The 26,497-nt window shown below is 41.2% G+C and overlaps 1 protein-coding gene across 1 annotated transcript in view; it reads left to right on the top strand.

The window, feature by feature from the left end:
- LOC147710456 (ficolin-2-like) overlaps window positions 1-26,497 on the top strand; it is a 386,065-nt gene that overhangs the window by 282,418 nt on the left and 77,150 nt on the right. Inside the window, exons 8-9 of the mRNA XM_086921143.1 lie at window positions 8,357-8,486; window positions 16,475-16,609. Coding sequence (XP_086777269.1) covers window positions 8,357-8,486; window positions 16,475-16,609 — 265 coding nt within the window. The remainder of the gene's footprint in view (window positions 1-8,356; window positions 8,487-16,474; window positions 16,610-26,497) is intronic.

Raw genomic sequence — 26,497 nt, 5'->3', positions numbered from 1 at the left:
AGAGATGCACTACCTTGTGTGAAAGTGAGCCTGAACTTGGTGCACACAAATATAAGACAAGCCACCTCACAGAAGCAAAATCCCAGGCATACCATCATTGGTGCTCGCTTCAAGGATAAAGGTGACCTGCTAGTGTTTCATCAAATGTCCTTTGTGGTTTACCGTGTAACTAAATGAAGATGGTCTACTGAAAACTGATCCTAGCACTGAGCCTCAATGTGTGATGGAAATGAGGGAGTTATCTCAAGGCCTACTGGTGTGTTTCCTCAGTTTAGTGGAGTACTTACAACTAGTGCGCAGCTGTACATGTATAAGGGTGATGTAAGAAGTTTAAAGAATGTGTAATTCATTGTACATTGTGAAAACGAATAGACATGTAAAGAACTTAATAGGGAGAGGGCAACATGTTCTACAGTATTGGATCTTTAATAGATTCACATGCTTGAATCATTCCTCATCGTCGAAGTAGGAGTCTCACGATACCATAATAAAGCAGTACATTTCATTACCATAGCCTCAATGGCAATGAAACAATCACTTTAATAACCTAACTATAGCCCTTAAAAGAAACCACACTCCAGCCAATCAGATGACAGCACCCTTAGAACACTCCCCAAAGAGGTTGAGTCCCTCAGATTTTCCTCCGGCACACCATGTGAAGGGAGTCTCCCTGTGCTCTGGTTTTCAGTTTGAAAAAACATATCTACTACCTATTCTTATCCACTATCTACTACCATGTCAGAATCATCAAGGAAAGGCATTTTCAGGCCCTGCGGCACCTGTGAGAAGAAAATACTTCATTCTGAAGACCCCCACAATCACAGTTTCTACTGCCACTACCCTACACATATGCTAAAAGACAGCAAGATCTGTCATACCTTTTCTAGTAAGACCATAAAGAATAGGTAGGGAAGGCTTTTTCTCTAGCTTCAAAAATCAAAACCTAAAAGATCTCCTCTTTCTGGGAAAAAAGACAGTGACACCTCTATAACCTCTCAGAAAAGGTCATATAAAAGGGAAAGTTTGTGTGACCAGGAGACATCAGGGGAGTCCAAAAAAGCCTTAAAGAAGACACGACATGAGTCTGTCAGAGACAGACTCATGTCGAAAAAAAGTGCAGGCTCTGAACCCGCCACTCCATCTGCTAATTCTGGAGTGCTTCCAGAGAAGTTCTCCTCACAGCTGTCGATGACAAAGCCAAAAATCACTTTGAAAATATTGACAACGATGACCTTGTTTTTGAGAACACCAGCATCGACGACAACAACAGCAACTACAGTGACGTCTATATTGGCGTTGATGACGGCTACATTTATGACGCCATCCATTACATTGTTGCTGCCGATCTTGTCTGTTAAAGTATTGCAGACGAAGGCTCCTTCGACGGCACCTGTAAAATAGTGGGCAACAATAACTTTGTCGACGTTGAAGATCACGAAAAAGCCCTCACAACTGGAAACTGCAACCACGGACAGATATCGAAACTGAAAAATCGTTGGACACCCTGCAATTCCCGAAAGTGCCCTTTCGAGGAGCACAAAGAGGGGTTTTATAACCTACAGAGGAAGTTAGCAGCGCTTTCAAGAATATCAACCCTTCCAACAACAGTATAGGCCATCCTACTGGCAGCGGTCCTATTGACCACCACCTGCGGCAGCTAATCATAAGCAAGCACCTAGACGAAAGCATACTCCCAAGGGAAGAGACACTAACAGTATACAGTGACTTCCCTCAGGTGCCGGTTACACTCAAAACTGCTCAAGTCATGGGTGTGAAACTGTCCAACTTCTCCCTTCAGTGGCGACAAATAACGTCAGACAGATGGGTATTAGACCTCATCACCTATGGTCATACGCTGGAATTCATCAAGAGACCGCCGACCACTCTACCAAAGGAAGTGCACCCACCTCATCTTCACTTACTTCGGAAGGAATTCCTCACCATGTTAAGCAAAAGATCAATGGAAAATAATCCCCTTCCCCAAAAGAGAATGTTTTTTACCACATAAAAAAGAAATCAGGGGCAGGGGGACCCATTTTGGATATCCGAAAACTTAACAAATATCTACAGAAGCAATACTTTTGTATGGTAACCCTCCCGAACATCCTCCATCTCATCAACCACAGAGATGAACATGACAACCCTGGATTTACAGGATGCATATTTTCATATTCCCCATACATTCCAACATCGCACATTGCTAAGATTCACTGTAACTGGCACCCACGATCAGCTCAAAGTCCTCACATTCGGCCTCAAATCAGCTCCCTGCGTCATATAAAAATGCCTGGCTCCTGTGGCAGCTTCCTTAAAAAAAAGGGTTATCAGATATTCCCATACCTCAACATTTGTCTGATAAAAGCACCAATGGCCCATCAAGTGTCAAGGGCAAAGGAAGCTTTCCTAACATTGTTCAACAGCTTAGGTCTCACTGTCAATCACCAGAAATCGTTGACTCTTCCATCAAAGAGAATAATATTACCGGGAGTGGATTTGGATACCGCAAGACAAATAATTTTTTTAATCTCAGGATAGACAACGAAGACTCAAAAAGCTAGCCCTCAGGCTGTTGAGAAAAAAGTCAATTCCAATGAGTCTGTTCCAATTGCTACTAGGGATGATGTCCTCTGCGATATCTATGGTCCCTTTCTCCTGCATGAAAATGAGACTTCTACAGGAGAAGCTGGACAAGCAATAGATTCAAACAGAGGGATCATTTGACAATCTAATAACAATTCCTCCAGGCATGACAGAATCTCTAACCTGGTGGACCAAGCCAACCGTCTATTCGAGGGCCTACCATTCTTGCCTCAAATATCCAATTACTTGGCTACCGCTGATGCCTCCTTAGAGGGCTGGTGTGGCCATCTGCAAGACCTGAAAATCGGTGCAAGGTGTGCTTGCATGTCAGTTTTCTGGAGTTCAAAGCAATCTATCTAAGTCAAGCTTTTCTGTAATGGATAACAGGTCGGTCAGTATCAGTTAGCACAGACAATTCCACCAGCATGCACCATGTGAACAAACAAGGGGGCAGAAGATCCAGGGAAGCTCAACAGATCTGGAACTGGATCATGATGCACGGATAACACTTCGGAGCGGAGCATGTTCCAGGGGCAAACAATCTCTTAGTGGACACACTAAGCAGAACAAGGAAAAGTTGCACCAATGGGAAATCAATCAGTCCGCTCTGAACAAGATCTTCTCTCTCTGGGGCAAGCTGGCTCTAGATCTCTTTGAAAGAAACGAGAACTGGAAATGCAATGTTTTATACAAGTTGCCATCTACATCAAGGGTTGTGGGGGAATGCTTTTTCGATCAGATGATCTATGCATAGGGCTCCCCCAGATACCTCTTATACCAAGGGTTCTCAGTCAGGTGACGGCAGAACAGTCTTGTATAATCCTGATAGCCCCCAGATGTCCCAGACAGCATTGGTTCATGAAGCTGCTCCTATTATCAGAAACCAACCACATTCACCTGAAACCATCCAGGACACTATTGATGATGAACCAAGGCCAGGTCCTTCATCAAGACCCGACTTCTCTCGGCATGGCACCTGAATTCCATGAGCTTGCAGATCTGAATATCCCTCAAGACTGCAGAGACATCCTTGGAAATGACAGAGTGGACACCAGTACAAAACATATACATTGAAATGGAAACATTTCTGTCTGTGGTGCCAGAAGTTGAATGCGCATCCTTTTCAAGCATCACAAGAACAAATACTACCTTATCTTTGGCAAAATGAGGATTGGTCCATGTGTCAATTAAAGTGCTCCTTGCTGCAATATCAAGGTATAGACCCTCTTCGACCTCTCTATCTTTGTGGTCTAATAGAATGATTAAGCAATTCATTACAACACTATTTAGGGTTTTACTTCAAATAATGGCTTCTCCTCCTGCATGGCAGCTGAATGTAGTATTAACACAGTTAATGAAGAGTCCATTTAAATCAATACAGAAGGTGTATCTCAAGTTTTTGTCATGGAAAGTAGCATTACTGCTGATGTTAACATCAGCTAGAAAAGTGAGTCAAATACAGGTATTTACAATTAAGAAGCCTTCCCTATGTTTTATAGACGACTCTGTTATTCTCAGAACCAATCTGAAATTTATCCCCAAGGTCCCCTCAGATTTCCATCTTAAGGAGCCTGTAATACTAAGAAATTTCTCTCTAAATCGCAGTCAGCAGCAGAAAGAGCCCTGCATACAACAGATGTCAAAAGATGTCTGAAATTCTCTTTGCTTTGCACCAAACAGGTCAGGAAAACAGACCAACTGTTAATTACATATGGAAATACTCGTAAAGGTGCCCCTGTCATAAAGGGAACCATAGCTGTATGGATTTCGACTGCTATCCAATTCTGTATTTGCAAAGCTGACAGACCATTGACAGGTAAAGTCAAAGAGCATTCTACTAGAGCGGTCTCCACCTCAACTGCAATGTTTGCTGGACAAGCTCTCAAGAAGATATGTCATGCTGTGACATGGAATACTTTGCATACATCCATGCAACATTACTGCCTGGAATCAGCACAGCACACTGATGTAGCTGTTGGACAGGCGGTACTACGCCAGTTATTTAAATGCGGTGAGCCTTATTTGGTTGCACATGTTTGTTTAATGTGTATATAGGTATATTTATATATATAGATTTTTTTGTGTCCTTATGGATGTTTATCTGTATGGGTGCTTATACCCGCCATTCCCTATTTGTGCTGTTAGCATAAATATTGAACACATTCTGTAACTGTTTGTTATTCTGATTCAAGCATGTGAATTTGTTAAAGATCCAATACTGTAGAAGAAAATGAGTTACTTACCTGTAACTGTAGTACTCCAGTATTGGTATCATTCATAGATTCACATATGACCCACCCTCCTCCCCTTAGAGGTGCCACGTTTTGCCACGTGATGACTTTTCCCACTAGTGCTTGCAAATATGAGGGGCTATGCCTCTGTGGTGAGTGTTCTAGAGGGTGCTGTCCCCATATTGCCTGGAGTTTGTTTCCTTTTAAAGGATATAGATAGGTTAATAAAGTGACTGTTTCCTTTCCATTATAGGCTATGGTAATGTTTTGCACTGCTTTATTATGGTACCCTTGGGACTCCCACTTGACGACGGGGAATGATTCAAGCATGTGAATCTTTGAAAGATACTAACACTGTAGACCTACAGTTACAGGTCAGTAACTCATTCGCTTTCATTGTCCAAGAAATTGTGCCAGTTTCAATAGGACTCACTAGTAGCAAGGCACATGAACGTTTTCTCAAAATGTCTCCTGGACTTGAACATGCTTACTCATTCTGGGTTCAGAGCAGATCCAGTCTTTAAGGGACACATCGATACGGTTGCAAGTTTCATGTGAAAGATGCTCAATATTACCAATTTAGAAAAACCCTAGAGACTCTTATCTGTGCATAGTGAAAATGAGACTGCAATAAGAAAACGAGCACAGCCAGCATAGGTGAAGAAATCTGGATGTTATGTATTAAAAAATGGTACTGAAAACAAAGAATAGTTTCATTAGAAATAACACATATTCAAAGGCAATTAAATTAGAAGTGGTTTCCGAACCTCCAATAGCACAACAATTAAATAGATTCCTCAAATCTTTGAAATCCTTAAATTTTCATTGTCTAGACAGTATCGTTGTTTCTATTATTCAAATAGCATCTAAAGAGTGAGCAACAATATTATCCTACTTTTTCTTCTATTTTTCAATGCAGAATTATTCTAGCTTCTTGGAAAGGACATTTTATATTGATCTACAAGAAAGTAGCAAAGAGATCCTGGGAGAAGTATTGTCTAATTATATTCCCCATTTTGTACCTGGACACTGCATGAGAAATATTTACCAAACATCTCATGAGGTAACTTCAGGACTGGGCATATGGATCTCACTTCTGGGCATATTCACTAGCAAATGATGCAGCATGGTCCTGCAAGCCATCTTGCAGTGCTGAGCTGAGCCATTAGGGAAGTACAGAGATAAGTCATATTTACAGCAATACAACGCATTCCTGTGCTTTCCTGTGCACTGGCGCACAATTGGCTGCCTAGTGCCAATGCAGGCACCTTTGCACCATGGTGCAAGGGTGCCTGCGTTGCAGGGTTGACTCTTTTTGTGCAGGAAGGTCCACCTTCCTGCACAAAAACAATCATACATGGCATTTTCCTCCTTCTATGTGTGCTGCAGAATGCAGAGCATAGGGAGGGAAAAACCCAAAGAGAACTAAAGGTATTTCTTCTCGTTGTGCCACTTTAACGCCTCCCGTAGGAAGCATTAAAATCTGACACATTCCCAGGTTTATGAAACCTTGTACATCTGGAAATGCATCACAATCCATGAATTTTGCGTGGGAACACCCACAGCAACCCCCATTGAACACCCTTTTCATGCAGAGTATGGCATGGCAGGGGGCACATTTACAAGACCATTCAAAGCCACAAAGGGTGGCTTTGAGTGGCCTTGTAAATATAGCTCAGTATTGTTCACCAAAAGAGAGTAAAAATAAGTGATGCTACGGTGGCACACGGGCCTTGTAAATATGTCCCTTAATCCCTAGCAAACAAATGGAGGGCATGGCTGCCTGTTTTTCCACTGGGCATTTTTTTCTGGTTGGACTGATGCCTTTGGATGCCTGTTTTTAAGGCTGGAGGACACTGCTGATACCTCTGCTACTTTTTTCAGCTCTCCCAGGTATTTGCAGCAGGCTCTGGGAGGCTTCAGGAGCGAGAGAAGAAAAGGAGAGGGAGATGAGAAACAATGAAGGGAGCTAGGCTGGTTTGAACATTTTGCCAGGCCTGCTTTTGGTTCCCAGTCTGGCACTGATCATATTGGCTTGTATTATTGGCTTAAATCTACAACTATAGATAATGTATTAAAATTGAAAGGATCAAAGTATGTCTGAGGTACGAAATTAGCACTTTATTTTTCTTACATTGATTTTAGCACAGCTTTCAATGTAAACACATCGCTTTTATTCCAGAACCTATACTCCAATTGATAATGATAAAAGCCATAACGGGTTGCAACCAGCCTCTTTATTATTTTCCTTGTGCATAGCAAGGCTTCCCTACTAAATTCCAAAAGGTCAGATTTGTCTGTTAAGTTGGGCAATTCCACCAGAAATGTACTAATGTATGAAGATGATATTAAACTGATACCTATCAGTGTGTAACCTTTCTCTTCTCTGTAATTTTGCTAGAAGAGATGCCATGTTATCTTCTTTATTGAGTGTGATGGCTCACCCAACCAGTTTTATAGCACTATGAAGAATAAAACCAGGAAGATAACATCACAACTTAGGGGTCGATTACGATGTTGTTCGCAAATGCTCCGAATCAAATTCAGGTCTGCCGAATCCGCTTCGAAACCCGTCTTTCCGTCCGATTCGGAATATGATATTCGTAAAGCGTTCGGACTTCCCTACTCACTTCCGGATGGCATTCGTAGAAACAGAGTTGTTCAGAGCCAACTCGTACAGGTCTATGGACCTCGTTTCCGACCGAGCAATTACGATGTTGGATTCGGACAACCTTTCTGAATCGGTTTGTCCAACAGGGATCGGCTATCAGAATGTTTCTTTGTGGGCCCTTAGCAGGCCCCCCTTCACCCAGAGCCTTCCGAATGGGGCCCGTGGGGGTACCCAAGGGACCCCCTTTCAGACCATGCACAGTGTTTAGGCACCAACGGGTGCCCGCCACAGTGTGCACAATTTTCCCCACCCACTCCTTTCTTCAATAAGAGCCTGTGTATTCGGTTGGAACACAGGCTCTCATTGAAGTCAATGGGAGTCCGACTGAATGCACTCCCCCAATCCGATTCGAGCAGAAACAATTCCGAGACTGATTCGGTCGGAATGCGTTCTGACCAACATTGTAATCGAGCCATAAGATAAAAATATGGAACAATAACTCTTATTGCAGATAAAGATTTGTTTCAGGTTCTCCTTCCTAAAAGATATGAGATGGTTGGCATTTTCTAATCCAATAGAAGACAATTCCATAAATAAGGAACCAAAACGGGTAAAGCTCTTACACCTAACCTAGTTTTCCTAAAGCAGGGAACAATCAGATTTAGCTCAAAAGCTTAACTAATGCCGCATCTAGGAGCATACCAGTTCAGTCAAAGCATTATTTTCTGAATGGGAAGCCAGAGCAGGTAAAGCTGAACTAAAAGTCAGAACTCTTAAGACCAATCTTGCTTCCTTATTTTGAATTGTTTGAAGCCATCTTCCTTGGACATTTGCAAGACCCATATAGAGGGCATTATAATTGTCTATCTGGAAACAGCTTTTTTGTCACACTAAGCATAGACTGAGGGAATATTCTTGCCTTATTTCTGCGCAGGTGTTCCAGAGACGATGGGATGGCTCAGTGGATTTCATCCGTGACTGGAACTCATACAAGAGAGGGTTTGGAAGCCAGATGACGGAGTTCTGGCTTGGAAATGACAATCTCCATTGGTTGACATCTACTGGTATGTATGAAGGGCTGATATCCTACCACTCACTTCACTCTGAATATGTTTGACAAGAGAGAACAGAATAACCACACCACCTAAAGTGCAACTGAGTGATCCTGGAACCACCCTTCAAAAAGTAAAATTAAATTCAAGAAATGCCCCTGCATTTCAGTTATTTCCCTATCTCCTCAGAGGTGCCTGAAGAGGCTTCAAACCATCAGTACTCTTAGTGTTATCTTTCACTACACATGCAAATTGCTTTTCTTCTGTATTGATCTGCAGGAATTATTAACACATTTGGCCAAGGAAATTGCCTTGATCCACATAGACTTTGACCTCTAGCACATGGGGGTTGTGTCTAATAACTTCATGCTGATTAGGCTCGATCATTGCTTTGGTGGAAATTCTTCCTTTCCTTCTGCTTTATTTAATCTTATTTTGTATGTAGGTTCCAGGTCTCCTGCTTTGAGCTTCTTCAGGTTGCTCTGAACCTGAAAATAATTCTTCCTTGACATACTGGTCCTTTGCTCCTTCATTGGACTTCAAGTCCTGTCGCCTATAGTTCATCTTCAGGTCTGATGCTCTAGTAGTTTGGAGGAGACACCATCAAAGGGAAGGGATCAAATGAGGTTTGGGATTTCTTCTCAGTTATCACAGTAGATCGCTCTTGGAATTTTCCCTGTTCCTTTCTTGGGCTAAATCACTGGTAGCAGGTTTTACTGGGGCGAACTGTCACTTCAGAAAACTAGCCTAGTTTATGAATCATGAAGAAAGGTTACAAGCATGCCTCCCTTGCCTCACAGAGAGGATCCTGCAACCACAAGGCACACAGGACTTGAAGACACTGACTTATAACTGCAACTGCAACACACAGCCTATTGATCACATTTACATGTTTAAGTTGAGGGTCTCAAGATCTGCCCCCTCCACCTAAACATGTTCTATTTAGACAACTTATATGTCACATCCAACACTAAGAAGGGTTAGACGACCAGAAGCAAGACCCAGCCTCCAATGTAGCCACAACTTGCAGATGACAGTCTACACTCTCAGACACTCAGCATGTCCAAGGTCCAGGTGTACTAAGTGATGCAAATTAGCACAAAGTGTAGATTTGGAATTTTATTTCCTATGCAAAATTCATTATGCACTTTCTATATGCCAGCAAGAAGCCCTAAGTAGAGCAAAGTAGTGATGTGCATTACTTTGCATTACTTTGCAGCAAGGAAGTGTATCACACACGTATTTTTATGTCCCCATGCAACCATCTTTGGGCTTTGATTCAAATCCATATCTACTAATATTGGTAGACAGGTGTTTGTGTCACAACATTATGTCTCCTTAAGGCAGACATATCATTGGAGAAAAGTGTTCTTTTCTCTAAACGTTTCCAACTCTGCATGTGCTCTCTACTGGACAGCACACATGCAAACTAGCAGAAGTATTAAACTATGTCTAAGTGTAATATTGTTTACTGGAAGGGTACCACCACTCTTGTTGGGGGCATTGTTCTTAGTCTACTCTCTACAGTGCTAACCCTGAGCACCTTGCTTGCCACGACTTTCCCAACGTCTTGCATAATAAGTATTGTATTTTGAATTCAAGAATAATAGCCACTTATTCCAAATGTAAAAGTTTGCATTGGGTGACAGGTTATTCCTACGTTTGCTAGTTGCTTCTAGGTTTGCCCTTGTCCTTAATGTCACATTGTTTCACCTTCTTGTGATCTGCTCACACTTTTATTGGCAGTGTCATTCATCCTTCACACTCCCCACAGTTCTTGATAATTTTCCTTCTGTTAAGTGCTACTCCTACGTCCTTCTGAAGATCACACCTCTTCCACCCTTTCTCCCTGTGCTAGGAACTGAACAAAGCAAAAGTAGAAAGTGGGGTCTCCTTGGGGAACATGTACATGCTATGACGTCTGTCCAAACAACAAATCCATGATAGAAAGGAAGGACACAAAATCCACAATAAACTTGTGCTGTGCTGTGGCTTTTCCCTCCCCAATGCTGAGCCTACGTAGGCCATCATATTTTGCTTCCACAAAAGACATCCAGGCCATATTTGCGCCTTTTTGTCCTACATGTGCAGATGGGAGGTTCTAGAGGTAACCCTGTGGGCACTCTGTTTTTCCTCAGTGTGAGAATGAGGATTCCAAACACTGTTTTCTTTGTAAAATGTTACTGATGCCCTAGAATTGGAAGTTAGCTTCTTTAAGCTAATGCGAAAATTGAGACTACGTCACTTCTTCGACAATGTACTTCCTAAACAAGACAAAGAAGAAATAGACCAGCTACGAGGATTGAGGACTACCAGTATTTTTTGAGCACCGGTCAGCCACAAAACATTGGATGCTTTTGAAAAAATGGTGAAACAAGATCTATCACAGTTGAGTTTTGTGACTCACAATAAGAACATCACTCAAAAAGATCTAGATACTCCCAAGAAATTAGCTTCAAAACCTGAGATCACTTGTACAAAAGCAGACAAGGGAGGCGCCCTAGTCATCATGAACAGTTCTATGTACGAGGAAAAAGTAATGGAGCACATAATGGATACCAATACATACATGAGATTGGATGGAAATCCCACCACGGAATACATGAAACATCTAGAAACTATCATTGAAAAAGCCTATGAAATGGGAACCATCAATGCGAAAACGAAGAACTTTCTAATCAAACACAACCCAAAGAGTCCGGTATTATATATGATACCCAAAATTCACAAAAATGTGATGGATCCACCATTACGACCGATTGTCTCCACTCGGGGAAGCCTTCACGAACCCATTGGCCAACTACTTGATAAGTATCTGCAACCATCAGTTAAAACCATGAGAACGTATGTAAAAGATACCACCGACTTCTTACTGAAACTTGAGACAGTTACAATTGAACCTGAAGAAAGCTTCATCTTGTGCACAGCAGACGTACGTTCTCTTTATACATCTATACCACACTCTCGAGGAATGGAATCAGTAGAAAAAGCATTACTAAACACGGATTTAGATCACTCTTTTCAAACATTCCTAATGGAATTAATGATGTTTACACTTTACCAGAGCTATTTTCGATATAAAGACACTTGGTACCAGCAACTAACAGGAACGCCCATGGGAAGTTCAGCGGCGCCAGTATACGCCAATATTTTCATGCAGGATTACGAAGAAATTAACATCTTTGCAAAAACTGAATGGTGTGACAATGTAAAGCTCCTAGTGCGATACATAGATGATATATTTATCATCTGGAAATCATCCAAAGAGCATCTACAATCTGCTCTCTGCAAATTCAATGACGTAGATGACCGGATACAACTCACTTGGGACATTTCAGATACAACTGTTACCTTGTTGGATGTGAAGGTATCAATTACAGACAATGGGTTTGAAACAGACATATTCAGGAAAAGTACTGATAGGAACAATATGTTACATTTTGCTAGTTTTCATGAGCCCAGCTCAAGAAACATCTCCCTTTCTCTCAAATGGCGAGAGTCAAAAGAATCACGTCTGACAAGACTATAATGGAATCTAGATTGGAGGAAATGACAACGAGATTTTCAAATAGAGGGTATCCTAAAAACATCATAGAGGACTCACGAAAGAAGGTTGATACAATTGAAAGGAGGTAATTACTAAAAGCAACAACCAAAAAGGAAGAGACAAGGATTGTAGCTGTATCAAAATTTTCTACACTCCGTCAGAAATTCAGGAAAATCATCACAAAAAACTGGACCATACTTAAGTTGGAACCAGATTTTCAAAAATCTTTTGAGAACATACCTCTATTTGCATACACAAGAGCTCGCAATCTAGGAGAAATACTGAAGAACAAACCATCTGACATCCAAATATTTAAAGGCACAAGAGCATACTTGAACTGTGGCAATTGCAACAGCATCATTAGAGGAAATAAAATAAATCATCCCATGAAAGGACATGGGATTAAAGTCAAAGTCAACGCAACATGTGATACGGCCAATGTGATCTACGCTTTGAAATGTCCCTGCGGGAAACTTTACATAGGCAAGACTGAAAGATGTAAAAAAATAGGGCTTACAGAACACAAATCCAACATATGCATGAAAAACACTAAATCCACGGTGGCAACACATTTCATGGAGGAACAGCATAATATCTCTCAATTGAAATACATGATACTAGAAACGGTGGAGAAGAAAGAAGGTAGAGACAATACCAAGCACTTGTTGCAACGAGAGAATTTTTGGATTCATAAATTGTCAACCCAGAGTCCTAATGGTCTCAATGAACGCATGGAATTACCATGGTATTTATGAATGTTTTTCATTTTCCTTGGCCGGAGAGTGGATCTTGCGATTTATTCATTGTATTATTTATTGTCATGTGAATAGGAGTAAATGTCTTACTTGCATCGTTATACATTGCACTCACATCACTACACACATAGCACTCCATGATCATCGCAGGTAAGGACACTTTTTTATATCAGGAGTTCGAGTCTTAGCGTTCAAAGTATTTGTTCCTGGTATTTTTTCCTCGTTTTTTCCTCACTTGTAATTTTCTAAAATAGTAGTATTATCGGCCCGAATAGATTGAGAAAGCTTAGAGCACACCATGTGGCTTTTTGGATTATGTTTAGAACGTATAGACACGGAGTAACTCTTTCAGTTTTATGCACCACGTGATCGGGATGATGAATGCTACCGGCGGGATTCCGAAGTTAAAATGGAGAGCAACAGCACATCGGTTGTTTTCATACGGCGGAATGCCTCAGTAAGAGAAAATATTCGCTCCTGAGCAAACAAGAGCAGGTTAGTGTTGTTGAACTGATCTTACATTTGTGGAATACTTCCTGACAGAAGTCGATACCAAGAATTGGGGTTAATTAGAATACGTTCGTTTTATGTTTCCTGATAGCTTTTATACTGAGTTCAGGATTTAACTAGACAAAATGCGACACGTAAGTGTTTCGGTTATTTTGAACGCATACTCACGGTTTTTAAGGTGAAGTAGGTGATTCAATAAATTTGCACTAGATCACATTAGGCACATCTGTTTAGTTGATCATTGGCTATTGGGGTGGAGGGATCACAACCTAACTTTAGTTTGACGCTAGCATCAACATATATTCACATGACAGTTGCTCATTATGTTTTTTACTTGTTTATTTTTTTAGTGTTGGTCCCTGATGAAAGGTGGTTTAGTAATGCCCGAAATGCATTGGATTCAAAAGTAACTTTGTTGCATGTATAAACATATGAATAACCACCAAATGGAAATATGTGAAAAATAAGAAGTAACGTAAAAAGTATGAAATAAAGAAAGAAACATTTTACAAAGCAAACGGTGTTTGGAATCCTCATCCTCACACTGAGGAAAAACAGAGTGCCCACAGGGATGCCTCTAATGCCCCATTAGAGACACGTGTCACTGTTTCAATTGGCGTCCAGGGACGTCGGACGTCTCCTGAGGAGCACCTTTAATGGAATAAAAATATGCTTTAAGAGAACACAGCTGTGCACCTGCCTCAAATTCTCAGGTTCTAAAGGTACCCATGGTTTGTGGATTACCTTTTATTGAACTAAGAAAATAGGCAAAAAATATCAAGGTGTTGTTTTTTTGCAAACATGTGGAAAGGTGATGTGCAGGATAGTGTGACTTTTCTGAAAATGGCATTAACAAAAGTTTGGCAGTGCTTTTGATAGCCCTTTTCTCAGCCTTCAGAAACAGGCACAGTTGCAAAACAATTCTGAAATCAGCAAGCGGTCATTTGTAAAGAACAGTCATAGTTTTCCAAAACAAAGTAATTGTTGAACTAAAAGCTAAAGAAAGTAAGTACATACAAATACGGATAGGTTAGAACTTTTTTTCAGTATTTTTTGCTCCAAAGTCCTATCAAGAAAAGTAGTCTACAGTTACGTCCATCAGACTTGCAGAGATATATAGTGTTTGTTGGTTGTCCAAAAACAATTGCTGACCAGAACTATTTAAAGGTTCCAAATTATAATAATTTCTCATTAAGCGCTGACCATCCGGCAATTTATAAGGTAAAATGCGATGATTGAAAAAAAAGAGTATGAAAGAAGGCTATGTAGTTTTGAAATGTGCCAAAATATCTGAGTTTAGGAATAGCAGTTATTCATACAACTTTGAACTTGTGATCACGTTAATATCAGCTGATACCAAGGGCTTTTTGTAAAATGTGCTCTTTTTCACACCAACTTAACATTTGGTAGCCAGAAATGGAGAGAAATTAAATAGATTATAGCAATTGATTTACTATTGTGTGTTCACTTCAACTTGTAAAAGCGGCAGCCCTACATGACAGATAAAGGCCCCAAAATGAAACATGAAGATCTCAAGATCTTTACTTCACATTGCCTGACACCAAGAAACCTTGACTAAAATTACAGAACTTCCTCGCACTTGACAAGAGAGGGTAATTTAGTGTCACTGTGATATTCACATGCTCACTGTATTTGTCCAATGTTGTGGCTGACTAAAAGCCCATGCACACAGGGTACCATTTGTTTGTAACCAAAAATTATTTTTGAAAAAAAGTGCTGCAGAAGGAAGTGTCTGTTTTTTTCCCTGCCAATGGTATCAACAAAGGGTTTGCGGTGCTACAATCACCATCATCCCAGCTTGCTGACTTTTGGCAGAAAACCAAACTTTTCCCCATGGTTTTGGCATTTTTGTGGGACATTGCCTATATTTCCTATTATTTGTGGTTCACACTCTTCCAGTTAGTGCTAAAAATGGGTGTGAAACCAATTATGGATCCGGGAAACCTTTACATTTCTGAAAAGTAAAGAAAAGTCTAAATTCAGCAAGAGACCATTCGTGTTGATCCACCAAGGTGTTTCTATTGAAAGTAACAGTTCAAATAAAAAAATATTGATATTGCGTTGAAAAAAACACATTTGTGCCTATGATTTCACCTCCAACTTCTCTAAGTATGGCAGATTTTTCAAAGCAATATAGCGTTAGGTCCGCTGAACTCATCAGGTTGTGAGGATATATAGAACTTGCAGGTTTGCAAAGAACTCGAGTTACCCAGAGCCAATAACTAAGCTGCGCCTTACAATGTTTTTGTACTGTGTACCAGGTATACTGCAATTCATTTGGAAAAATATTGAGAGAGAAAAAGGAAACCTATGTATTTCCGAAATGGTAACAACATATGGAGTTTAGAAACAGTGATTATTTTCACATATCCGAAATAGTGGGTAATCATACTAGCATGTGAACTAGAGGGCATTTTTCAAAATGACTTCTTTTTTACACACTGTCTTACATTTGGTAAGGTAAATAGAAGATGCCGGTCAAATTCCTTAGCAGACCTGTCTATGAGAATATCTGCAGCACTATCAATACTTGTGAAGTTGATTTGATTAGTGCTGAAACACTCTGACTGCTCCTGGGCTTCTGGTTAGATCAGTAGATCTTTAGCACATATAATTTGGTTTTCTTTAAGGGAGGCACGCTTCTGATGAGGTTTTCCAGTCAATAGACCTAATCACATGGAAAAAATATCTTAAAATTTTCTTTTAGGTGTTTCAAAGTATGATCTAGAATTCCATGAATAGCTTGTCATTTTCTATGTCTAATGGAAAGACCATGTTTTTGAAAGAGAAAGCCATACATGATTTGAATGCATTCCATCCATGTTTATTGTATACTGTGCTTGACACATACAAGCGATTTTGTTGATTTTTGGTTCTTATTTGTATAATAGTATATGCATTTTTGGGGTATATTTATTAATATGCCTTTTCTTTGGGCATCTACTGTTTATCTTTTTTTCTTTTTAAGACTCCCTCATTAGTTTTAAGGATTGATAAAGTGATATATATGTTTTTCTGCATATGATTTTGGAAATGTTCTTTAATTAAAACATAATAATATTAATAGTTGTGTGAATTCGAATTCAGCTGCACCTGCTTCCCTTTTCAGGTAAAAGTGTTCATAATCTACTTCGATTGTCAGACAGCTGTATGTTTTATTTTTATAGGAACCTATGAACTACGCATCGACCTGCATGATTTTGAAAATAATCATCACTTTGCCAAATATTGTTCTTTTCAAATTGCTGGAGAGACAGAGAAGTATCAGCTGACTTATGAGGCCTTCATTGAAGGAAATGCAGGTGAGGAATTCCATGATTCCTGACACAAAAGTGGTGCAAACAAACAACATAATTATTTAATGCTAAAAAATAAAATTGGAATGGATCTCTAGGCTAAAGACGACCGTTCCATCTTACGTTCGGCATCACAAAATGCATCCTAAAACTCGGGGCAAAGTAAGTAACTTTTGATGGCACAATTAAATATATATGGGCCTCATTACAGTTTTGGCGGAGCTGGATTGGGACCGCCCCACTCATTTACTACCAAACCCATGGTTGAACCGCCTGCCAGATTAGAAGTTTTCTTCTGTCTGGCGTGCGGTTCTTTGGCGTTCCTACAGTGATGTCTATGGAATAGACACCGCAATGGGAACGTCAAAATCAGTACCTGCATGGCACGGACTGCTGCAGTCTTTGCTGTGCATGTACTAGGTGCATGCACACAGGGGGTCACAACAAGTGCCCCCTGCACAACCCCATGGCGCAGAGGCACAAAGGTGTCCAGTAGGGCCCCCTTTGTTTCCTCACTGTCACACTTTTCATGGCGGTCGCATCACCATGAAAAGTGTGGCTGTGAGGAAACTCATAATATGCCACAGATGCACTGCCAAGCATTTTGCGGCCTCAAGACTGCTGTGCCACCGCAGGGATCTCTGATCCCTGGCAGGTGCGGTGGTACCAGGGCGGCTCAACCCCCATGATCGTAATAGGGCGGTTGGAAGACTGCCACCACTATGCCCCTGCGAATCTCGGGGTCCGTGGTCCTCTAGGCTTGTAATATTCCCCATAGACATTTTTCATTTGTAACAGCATTCCCACAACTACAATAGTTTGTCTCTGGACAGTAGCATTGGTGCCTATGGGAGAACATGCCACATTAGTTTGAAAAGACTCTGTGGGATGGTTTCAAAGAGTCAACATTTCAACACATTTTTTTTCTGATTCTTTTTTTCCATTTTGAATAGGTGTTTTAATTATAAAGATGATTTTAGAACTGTTAATATGTGAGATGTGATATCAATGTACACCCTCAGTGATGTTCCATTTTCTTTGGCCATACAATCAGGGGCACACACTAAAATTATATTTTAAAATTACACTTACTCGATTCCTGCTAACATTTAACTCCTCATTTTAGGCCTTATAGTTGTTATTCTGTATATAAGAATTAAACACATAAGCGATTTAGGAGATAATGATGAGCACTAAGATTATGAAAATACAGCTGTAACATTTAAAAACATTGATCATCAATTGTGTTGCCTCTTTCAACTAATACATTCAAAGGGCCTATGAGTGGGATCAGGGCGATGTGAGACCCAAAAGATAGGGCCAAGTGCAAATAATGAAAACCTTTGCAGATAAATATTTAAAGTCAACATCATACAGGTTTATTCAAAATTAAGAATTATTACAGATGGCAATAAGTAACTAGTCAGATTCAAATCAGCATGGATGATGCATAAAAATAAAGGCAATTGTGAGAGGTAATAACATAACAGAATTAGTAATGATCAAAATATAGTTCAGTAATTCACTACCATAAATGTACTCCGTTCATAAAGGAAGAAATCAGCAAAAAAACTGATAACTGTTCAACATGGGGACTGCTCGGTAACCAAGACAGGGAAAGGTCTGTTTATAAAATCAGATAACAAAATGACAGAGGATTTGGTCAGTTTAAAAGCAAATCAAAAAGTTCTGTAACACATTCCAGAAAAGACACATTTTATACTTTCAGAGAAATGAAAAATAACACCTTTCACATGGTTTGATTTTACATAGTAAAGCATATAACACATTAGTTTGAACATACATATGATACATTAACTGCAACTTTGCTGAAGATTCCTGAATAATCCCTATTTGCTAATCACAAATTGTAACTTTGATGCATGTGCCCCCAAATCTCTAAGTGAGGTGCAATTTAAAAAAAAATATGTATTTAAAAAATATGATGTAAGTAATTTCAGTTTTCAAAATAATTTGCTGTATGCAGAAACGTTTATAAAATCAAGCAGGTGAGTTTCATAAAGTTCAATGCAGACATAAAACTAGCCTATACTGAATACCTAAGGTACAAAATCAATCTTCTTCAAAAGCAGGCTTTACTATTCAAAATATGAGTGTACATTTAGGGTCAGGTTTATAATTTGGTGGACAGAGTAATTGCTGTAGGCCTAGTGAAGGACTTAACGTCCGGCAGGCCGAGGCTACTGCCCATCCAACAAATTTAGAAATTTCTTCCAAGCTTGCAGTAATTTCTAAAGCATTAGCAGGAAACGCTGTATATGGCTGTTCCTTAGGATACTGTTAACAGTTTGGTGCAGGGTTCCGTCAACATGACTGAGCCCTGCATCAAGCTGTTTTATGTTTCATTTTCAAAAAGAAAATCCCATGTAGAGGGGAGCATGTAGGAGTTTTCACTGCCCCTTAACTCCAGGGTTTTCCTGGCAATGATGGGCAGTGAAAACTGCCCTCTAATTCTCCCCATCTAAGTTAATTGGCTGGAATTAAAGGCCTGCCTTTGACTGCCCTTACTTCGCAGGGCCTTTGGAGGGGTGTAATCATGGCAGAGCCGGAGTAGTTTCCACATTGGTTAAACATAAGGCCCAGTCGCATCTAAATGTACCTGGTGGTCCATCCACTTGACAGTATAGATACTCCTTCGCATTTGCTACAGAGTATCTATACCGGCAAGATTTAAATTGTCCCCTTAGACTTTAGTCTAAAAAAGAGTTATACAGGCACTCTATGAAAAATCAAAAATGTATTTTCAAAAATTCAAACATTTTAATGTCATTACTCCATCAGAAAATCATTCAGTGTTGAGCATATTCATTCTTAGTTCATGTCTATTCATGGAGGTTTCAGATCAATGCCTCTTTCTTCTGGTTCAGTCTTTGCCAAGTATGCCCATTCAGGAGCTGCATACCTCTTCTTTGGCAGTCTAACTATTGTTGATATCCTGATCTCAAGCTTTTTAGAATCTGTCATTCAGGCCTGTCACTGTTTCATCTGATTTATCTCCATTGTTCTTCAAAAAGTGAACTTTTTGCAATACTCTTTTTCCTTCTCTTACACCTTCAGGCGTCTAACAACATTGCATCTGCAGTAAGATTTGTTTTGCTTGCCTCATTTTCATCTTCCCTCGTTTCATGATTTGCAAAAATTCCAACTGGAGTAACTTGGGTTGTTCTTGGGGTTTTTAGAGGCAAAGTTTTTAAGGTATGATGGTCTTGTTTTTCTTTTTGTCGATGTTCTTGTTCTTCTTGAACTCTTGGTTGGTCTTGTACTTCTTGAACTCTTTGTCCTCCCTTGTTTTCCAGTTAGTGAATGCGAGCTTTAATCAGTGAATTAGTAGTTTGTATCACCTCTTCTTTAGCTGCAGTATCCACGAACTTATCATTTGATGAGTGGATCCAATGTGGCAAACCTCCATACGTTACAGCTGTATTTCTGACCAAGAACACTTATTAAGATCCTTTCCATCGAGGTTCCAAGCAAGTCTTTCAAAAATGTTTCTTCACAACAACCCAATCACCAGGCACTAGTTCATGGCAGATTTCTTCACTTGCAGAAGATATAGTCAAATTCACCTGGGAAGCGATAGAGCATACCAAATCAGCCAAAGTCACGTAGTAATCCAGTAGCAGATTATCAGTAATATTCACAAGTGCAGCTGAAGGGATATCAGGTATCCTCATAGCCTGTCCCATTAGGAATTCATAGGGAGACAATCCTATTGTGTTTTGGGGTGTTTTCTCATTCCTAACGGAACTAATGGAATAGCACATCGCCATTTCAATGCTGTACATTCACACACTTTGGTTAACTTGCTTTCAGGGTACCATTGGCCCCTTTACAATTCCTAATACTTCTGGATGATATCCACACTGGAATTTCCGCACCATTCTTAGTACCATGCAAAGGACTTTCAAAACTTCCTGTTTATAATGAGTGTCTCTATCAGAACCTAAAGAAGTTGGCCAATCAAATCCAGGGATCCACTTCCTTAATAAAAGCTTGGCTACAGTGAGAGCATCCCATCTTCTGATTAGATATGCTTCCACCCACCTTCTAAATAAACAACCACTAGAATATATTTTAAACCATTGCACAAAGGTTTTTCAACCAAATCTATTTAGAATATTGTGAATGAACTCTGAAATCTTCCTGGAATGTGGATTAAACCAATATTTCTTAAACATTGACAACATACCATCACCTCCCACATGTGTGGGTCCTTGAATGTATCTTGCCATCTTCAACAACATACAGTCTGGCAATACCACTCTGTGACCATTTGATAACCGGATTCACTTTTGTCTTTTGTGCATCCTTCTTCTTTCCATCTTTTCTTTTCATCCACTGGCACATAATTTTGCAGTCCCGTCAACTCCTCAAGTGATTGAGCTGATATTGACAAGAAACTATTGATATTTTCCATTTCATATTCTGAATTTTTATTTGTTTCCAATGTACCAGACACAGAGCACAGTACTTCACAACCTCATCTGCAAACTTATTGCCCACTGAAACCATGTCATCCCCACTCCTGTGTGCAGCACATTACAACAGAAATCTGTTTTGGAAATTGAAGGGCCTCTAACAAACCCAGAATTCATAGCTCATTTCAAATATGGTTGCAGACGGATGGCAAAAAATCCCTTTGTGACCATAATTGGCCAATGTCATGGACCACTCCAAAAATATATTGGCTATTGATATAGATAGTAATACTCAGTCAGTTGCCAATGAAGCATGTTCTTCTAATTGCGATCAATTCTACTACTTGTGCTGAAGTATGATGCTTCTACAATATATAATATTGTACAAACTGCTTATGATGCTCAAAAAGTTCCATAATTGTCTCTCAGACAAGGACTATTGATAATAAAATAAAATGAGCCAATTTGAGTGGTGCATCTTAAATATCCAGTCTTGGTGCACAATTCTGTCACATCAATACAGTCATGGTAACCTTCATCTGTTTTCATCATCAAGCCCCTTCTTTGCTAATTGTAGAACTGTTGCAGGACTCAGGGTATTGAATCATATAATTGAAATGTTCTTTACCACTTTAAAAACCTGCCTATACTTCTTAGTTAAGTGACTGCTTGTAAGATGCTGATTATATGTATGAGTCAGCAGTGCCTCAATTGAATGTAAGACACAATAAGTGTCTGTCTGTAACAATCGTCTCACTTTAAAAACTTGCCAAAGAAGTCGCTGCTACATTTTTTATGCACCCCAGGCAGAGATAAGATACATCTTGAATAGCAGAACAATATGCAATGGGTCGTTTTCTTCCAGTGCTGCTTCGTGAGGACTGAAAGTGCGCACTCTTTACTTTTATGAGAAAATAAGTAAAAATCTACCTCGTACCTAGAGCAGGACCAGCACACAAGCTGATTATGAGCTCTGAGAAGGCTAACATACATTCATTGCCGCTAGGCACTGGACCCCCTCTATCACTGTGAGTTAGCCTCTGTAAAAGCTTTGTAATCGTTGAAAATTTTGAAATCCATTGGCGACAGTAGCCAATCATCCCTAGAAACATTTCCACTTCTCTCTATGTTGTTGGTGGGTTCATTTTCAGAATTGCAGAAATGCATTTTTTGGACACCTTCCATACTCCGTTCTCAGTTTAATGTCCCAATTAAATTACTTCCGCCTAACAGTACTGTAATTTCGAAGGGGGTACTTTCTGCTAATTTTTAGCTATGTAATTCAACAAAGCAAATGTGTGAATTCTGAACCTCTCTTGTTTTGGCTACGACAACCAAGTCATCAATATATTGGACTAGCACTGAGTCACAGTGCAAATTTAAACTTTCCAGATCCTTCTTCAGGACTTGAGAAAACATTAAAGGACTTTCCGTATTGCTGTTTGGGATCCTGCACTAAATGTGGATTCTTTTTGGTATCTGAATGCAAAAAGATACTGACTATCCTCATTAATACGGATTGAGAAAAAATGCTTGACACAAATCTACTACAGTAAGCCACTTTACATTCTAAATTAATCCAAAACAATCCTACAGTAGGATTCGGTTCCACAGGGCAGCAAGGAATGGCTAAATATTTAATTTTGCACAGGTCCTGATTGGAGAGTTACATGGGCTCCCTGGTACTTCTTATAGAATTCTCTGCTCTATAATTTTTATCAATTACAGGTGAAATACCCTCCCCTGCTTCATGAGTAAGATTGTATTCAGGAGTGTTCAACTACACTACAGTCTGTTTTACAGTGATCTGCACTGGCTCTGCACTTTTGATGAATCCAGTTTATTTTTCTGAAAAATCTCAAACCTCCATGTTCACAGTATACTGTAAATCTCGAGGTAAATCTTCTGTGAGAACCACTGGGAACATATTAATAATTGCTTCTACTTATTTTATTTTAAAAAAGAAATTCTCGTGCTTTTTCTAAAATCTGACACCATCTGATGTGCAGTAAATTATACAATTAATTTTACACAGGAGGTCTCATCCCAACAACTTAACTGGGCTTGTCTCACTGACTATTAATTCACGGTTCTATATGATTGAAACAGTTTTCATGGGGACATTAGTTTATACTCATTAATCACTTTTTTATTTGAAACACCTACAGCATGGACTTTTTTTACCAGGATGGGAGGTTGGGAACCTTCATCATGCTAACAATAGAATGGGTATTATCAGCATTGATAAAAAATCATACTGAATAGTCATTTGCTTCTCCTTCAATAAAAAGGGCCAATCTGGTCTACCTGTGGGACTGCATGTAGCATGCAGTTTTCCTCCCCCGTAGGCATTGCATTGTTATGTTATTTTAATATGTTATGTTATGTTAATATAGTCTTCTATAGCGCACGGCTACTCCATAGAGTGTCCCGGCGCTTTTATTGACAAACCTGCAACAGAGAAAAACACAACACAGTAAAATAAAACGGACCAGGCAAAAAGAAAAGAGAGCGACCTAAAGGGCAAAGAGCCAAGTTTTAAGGCCCTTCCTGAAGTTCAGCAAGTTAGAGGTGCTGCGCAATGCTAGGGGCAAAGTGTTCCAAAGCTGTGGGGCCAACAGCCTAAAAGACCGACCTCCAATATGAGCCCTTTTTACTCGTGGGACCACCGCAAGGAACAGTGATTCAGACCTCAGAGATCTGGCCGGATGGTAAAAGGCAAGCCTCTTTTGGAGATATTTTGCTCCCGAGGCGTGGAGAGCCTTATGGGCCAAGGTCAAAGCCTTAAAAACTATCCGCTTCCGGATAGGCAGCCAATGGAGCGACTGCAAAAGACCGGAGACTCTGGCTCGCCTATACAGACCAAAAATGGCCCGTGCGGCCGAGTTCTGGACCACCTGCAGCCGTTGCAGGAGATATTCCGGCAGGCCGAGATATAGGACGTTGGAATAGTCCAATCTTTAACCTATTAAGGCCTGCACCGTCGTCTTCCTATGATCCTCTGAAAGCAGAGGAAGGAACTTACGGAGCATCCTGAGGAGGCCAAAACATGTTCCCGTAAGACCAAGGATCTGAGATCTTAACGTCAGACCATTGTCAATCTTGATCCCCAAGTTCTTTGCTAGCTGGGACACGCCTGCTGGAGGGAACATGTTAACCGGCCACCATTCCTGCCAATCTGGATAGGATGGACAGCCGAAGAAGAGTACCTCAGATTTATCTGAGTTGCATTTGAGGCTGTTAAGCTCGAACCATTTAAAAACAGCCCCAAGGCACTCACGGATACTCTCTCCATCAAAATCTTCTCCTTTCCTGCACGTAAAGAAGAGCTGGGTATCGTCGGTATAGGATTTGATCTGGGCCCCAAAAGACTCCGCCAGTGCCGCCAGAGGGGTCATAAAGATGTTAAAAAGAGTCGGGCTCAACACGGAGCCCTGCGGAACTCCGACTCCCAAAGGCGGCATCACGGCAGAGCTAGGTGGGACCCAGACTGTTTGTCGACAGCCAGCCAAGAATGATTTAAACCAGCTGAACACCGTCCCCCTCAGACCGATCTCATGAAGTCTGGCGAGGAGACCCTCATGGGGGACGGTGTCAAAAGCCGCCGACAAGTCTAGCATTACGAGCATAGCTTTGCCCCCGAATCCAATGCCTCTTTAATGGTTTCAGACACCTCCAAAAGCGCTGTCTCGGTGCTTAAATTGGGGCGGAAGCCAGATTGAGTAGGGTGCAGCAGATTGTACGATTCCAGAAAGTTGGAGAGCACGGTGTGCACATGCTTCTCCAAGATCTTGACCAGCGCAGGGAGAAGAGAGATGGGCCTGTAGTTGGCCAGGGCCTCAGGATCTAGGCCAGGCTTCCTGAGAAGGGGAATAACATTTGCAGTTTCCAGGTCTGCGGAACCACCCCTCAACTCAAGGAGAGATTCAAGAGTGGGTTTGCCAACGGATTTACAACTTCAGCCATTTTAGCCAAAAATTTGGCCGGACAAGGGTCGAGAGGCGACCCAGATTTAAGATTGGCCATAAGTGCCAATGAAGATACAACTGAGATTGGCAGAAAATCTGCCAGGACTGGACCCAACGGGGCCAATGAAACTGACCCGTCCTCAAAACTGAGGGGTACTTCAGCCACCCTCAAGGGGAAAAGAGTCCTGGATCAGTTTGATCCTTTGATCACCCTCACTCGGCCCAGCCGCTTTTGCCGACACTCGGCGGCGGTGGGCGCCATCTTTAGTGAGGCGGGGAGAGCGCTCTAGTCGCGCCGTCCTCCCGCCCTATTTGATTATTTAACTGATCCTTCCCTCGCGCTCGGTGCCTTACAGAAGCTCTCCCTGGTGAGGGGAACTGGGGCTGCGAGCTGCGTGTGTTTTACAACGTGGTGATTAAATCTGTTACTTGCTTTTACTTTTTACACGCACTTGGAGCGCTTTTAATATTGTTCTGTTTTTACCATATTTGTTCCGCTCTTATCTGGGGGTCTTTTAAAGAATTAAGGGGAATGAACTGTTGAGGCACACTGACACTCTGACCATCCTTTGATCGCCCTCACTCGGCCCAGCCGCTTTTGCCGACACTCGGCGGCGGTGGGCGCCATCTTTAGTGAGGCGGGGAGAGCGCTCTAGTCGCGCCGTCCTACCGCCCTATTTGATTATTTAACTGATCCTTCCCTCTCGCTCGGTGCCTTACAGAAGCTCTCCCTGGTGAGGGGAACTGGGGCTGCGAGCTGCGTGTGTTTTACAACGTGGTGATTAAATCTGTTACTTGCTTTTACTTTTTACACGCACTTGGAGCGCTTTTAATATTGTTCTGTTTTTACCATATTTGTTCCGCTCTTATCTGGGGGTCTTTTAAAGAATTAAGGGGAATGAACTGTTGAGGCACACTGACACTCTGACCATCCTTTGATTGCCCTCACTCGGCCCAGCCGCTTTTGCCGACACTCGGCGGCGGTGGGCGCCATCTTTAGTGAGGCGGGGAGAGCGCTCTAGTCGCGCCGTCCTCCCGCCCTATTTGATTATTTAACTGATCCTTCCCTCGCGCTCGGTGCCTTACAGAAGCTCTCCCTGGTGAGGGGAACTGGGGCTGCGAGCTGCGTGTGTTTTACAACGTGGTGATTAAATCTGTTACTTGCTTTTACTTTTTACACGCACTTGGAGCGCTTTTAATATTGTTCTGTTTTTACCATATTTGTCCCGCTTTTATCTGGGGGTCTTTTAAAGAATTAAGGGGAATGAACTGTTGAGGCACACTGACACTCTGACCATCCTTTGATCGCCCTCACTCGGCCCAGCCGCTTTTGCCGACACTCGGCGGCGGTGGGCGCCATTTTTAGTGAGGTGGGGAGAGCGCTCTAGTCGCGCCGTACTCCCGCCCTCTTTTCTCCCTATATTATGTGCAGGCCGGCCAGACGGTGCAGCGGGCTGGCGCAGCGGGCGCGCCGGACGCGCGCCGAA

Source organism: Lissotriton vulgaris, chromosome 5 (genome assembly GCF_964263255.1).
Source record: "Lissotriton vulgaris chromosome 5, aLisVul1.2, whole genome shotgun sequence".
NCBI classification, from domain to species: Eukaryota; Metazoa; Chordata; class Amphibia; order Caudata; family Salamandridae; genus Lissotriton; species Lissotriton vulgaris.
This window is presented reverse-complemented; position numbering and strand designations above follow the sequence as displayed.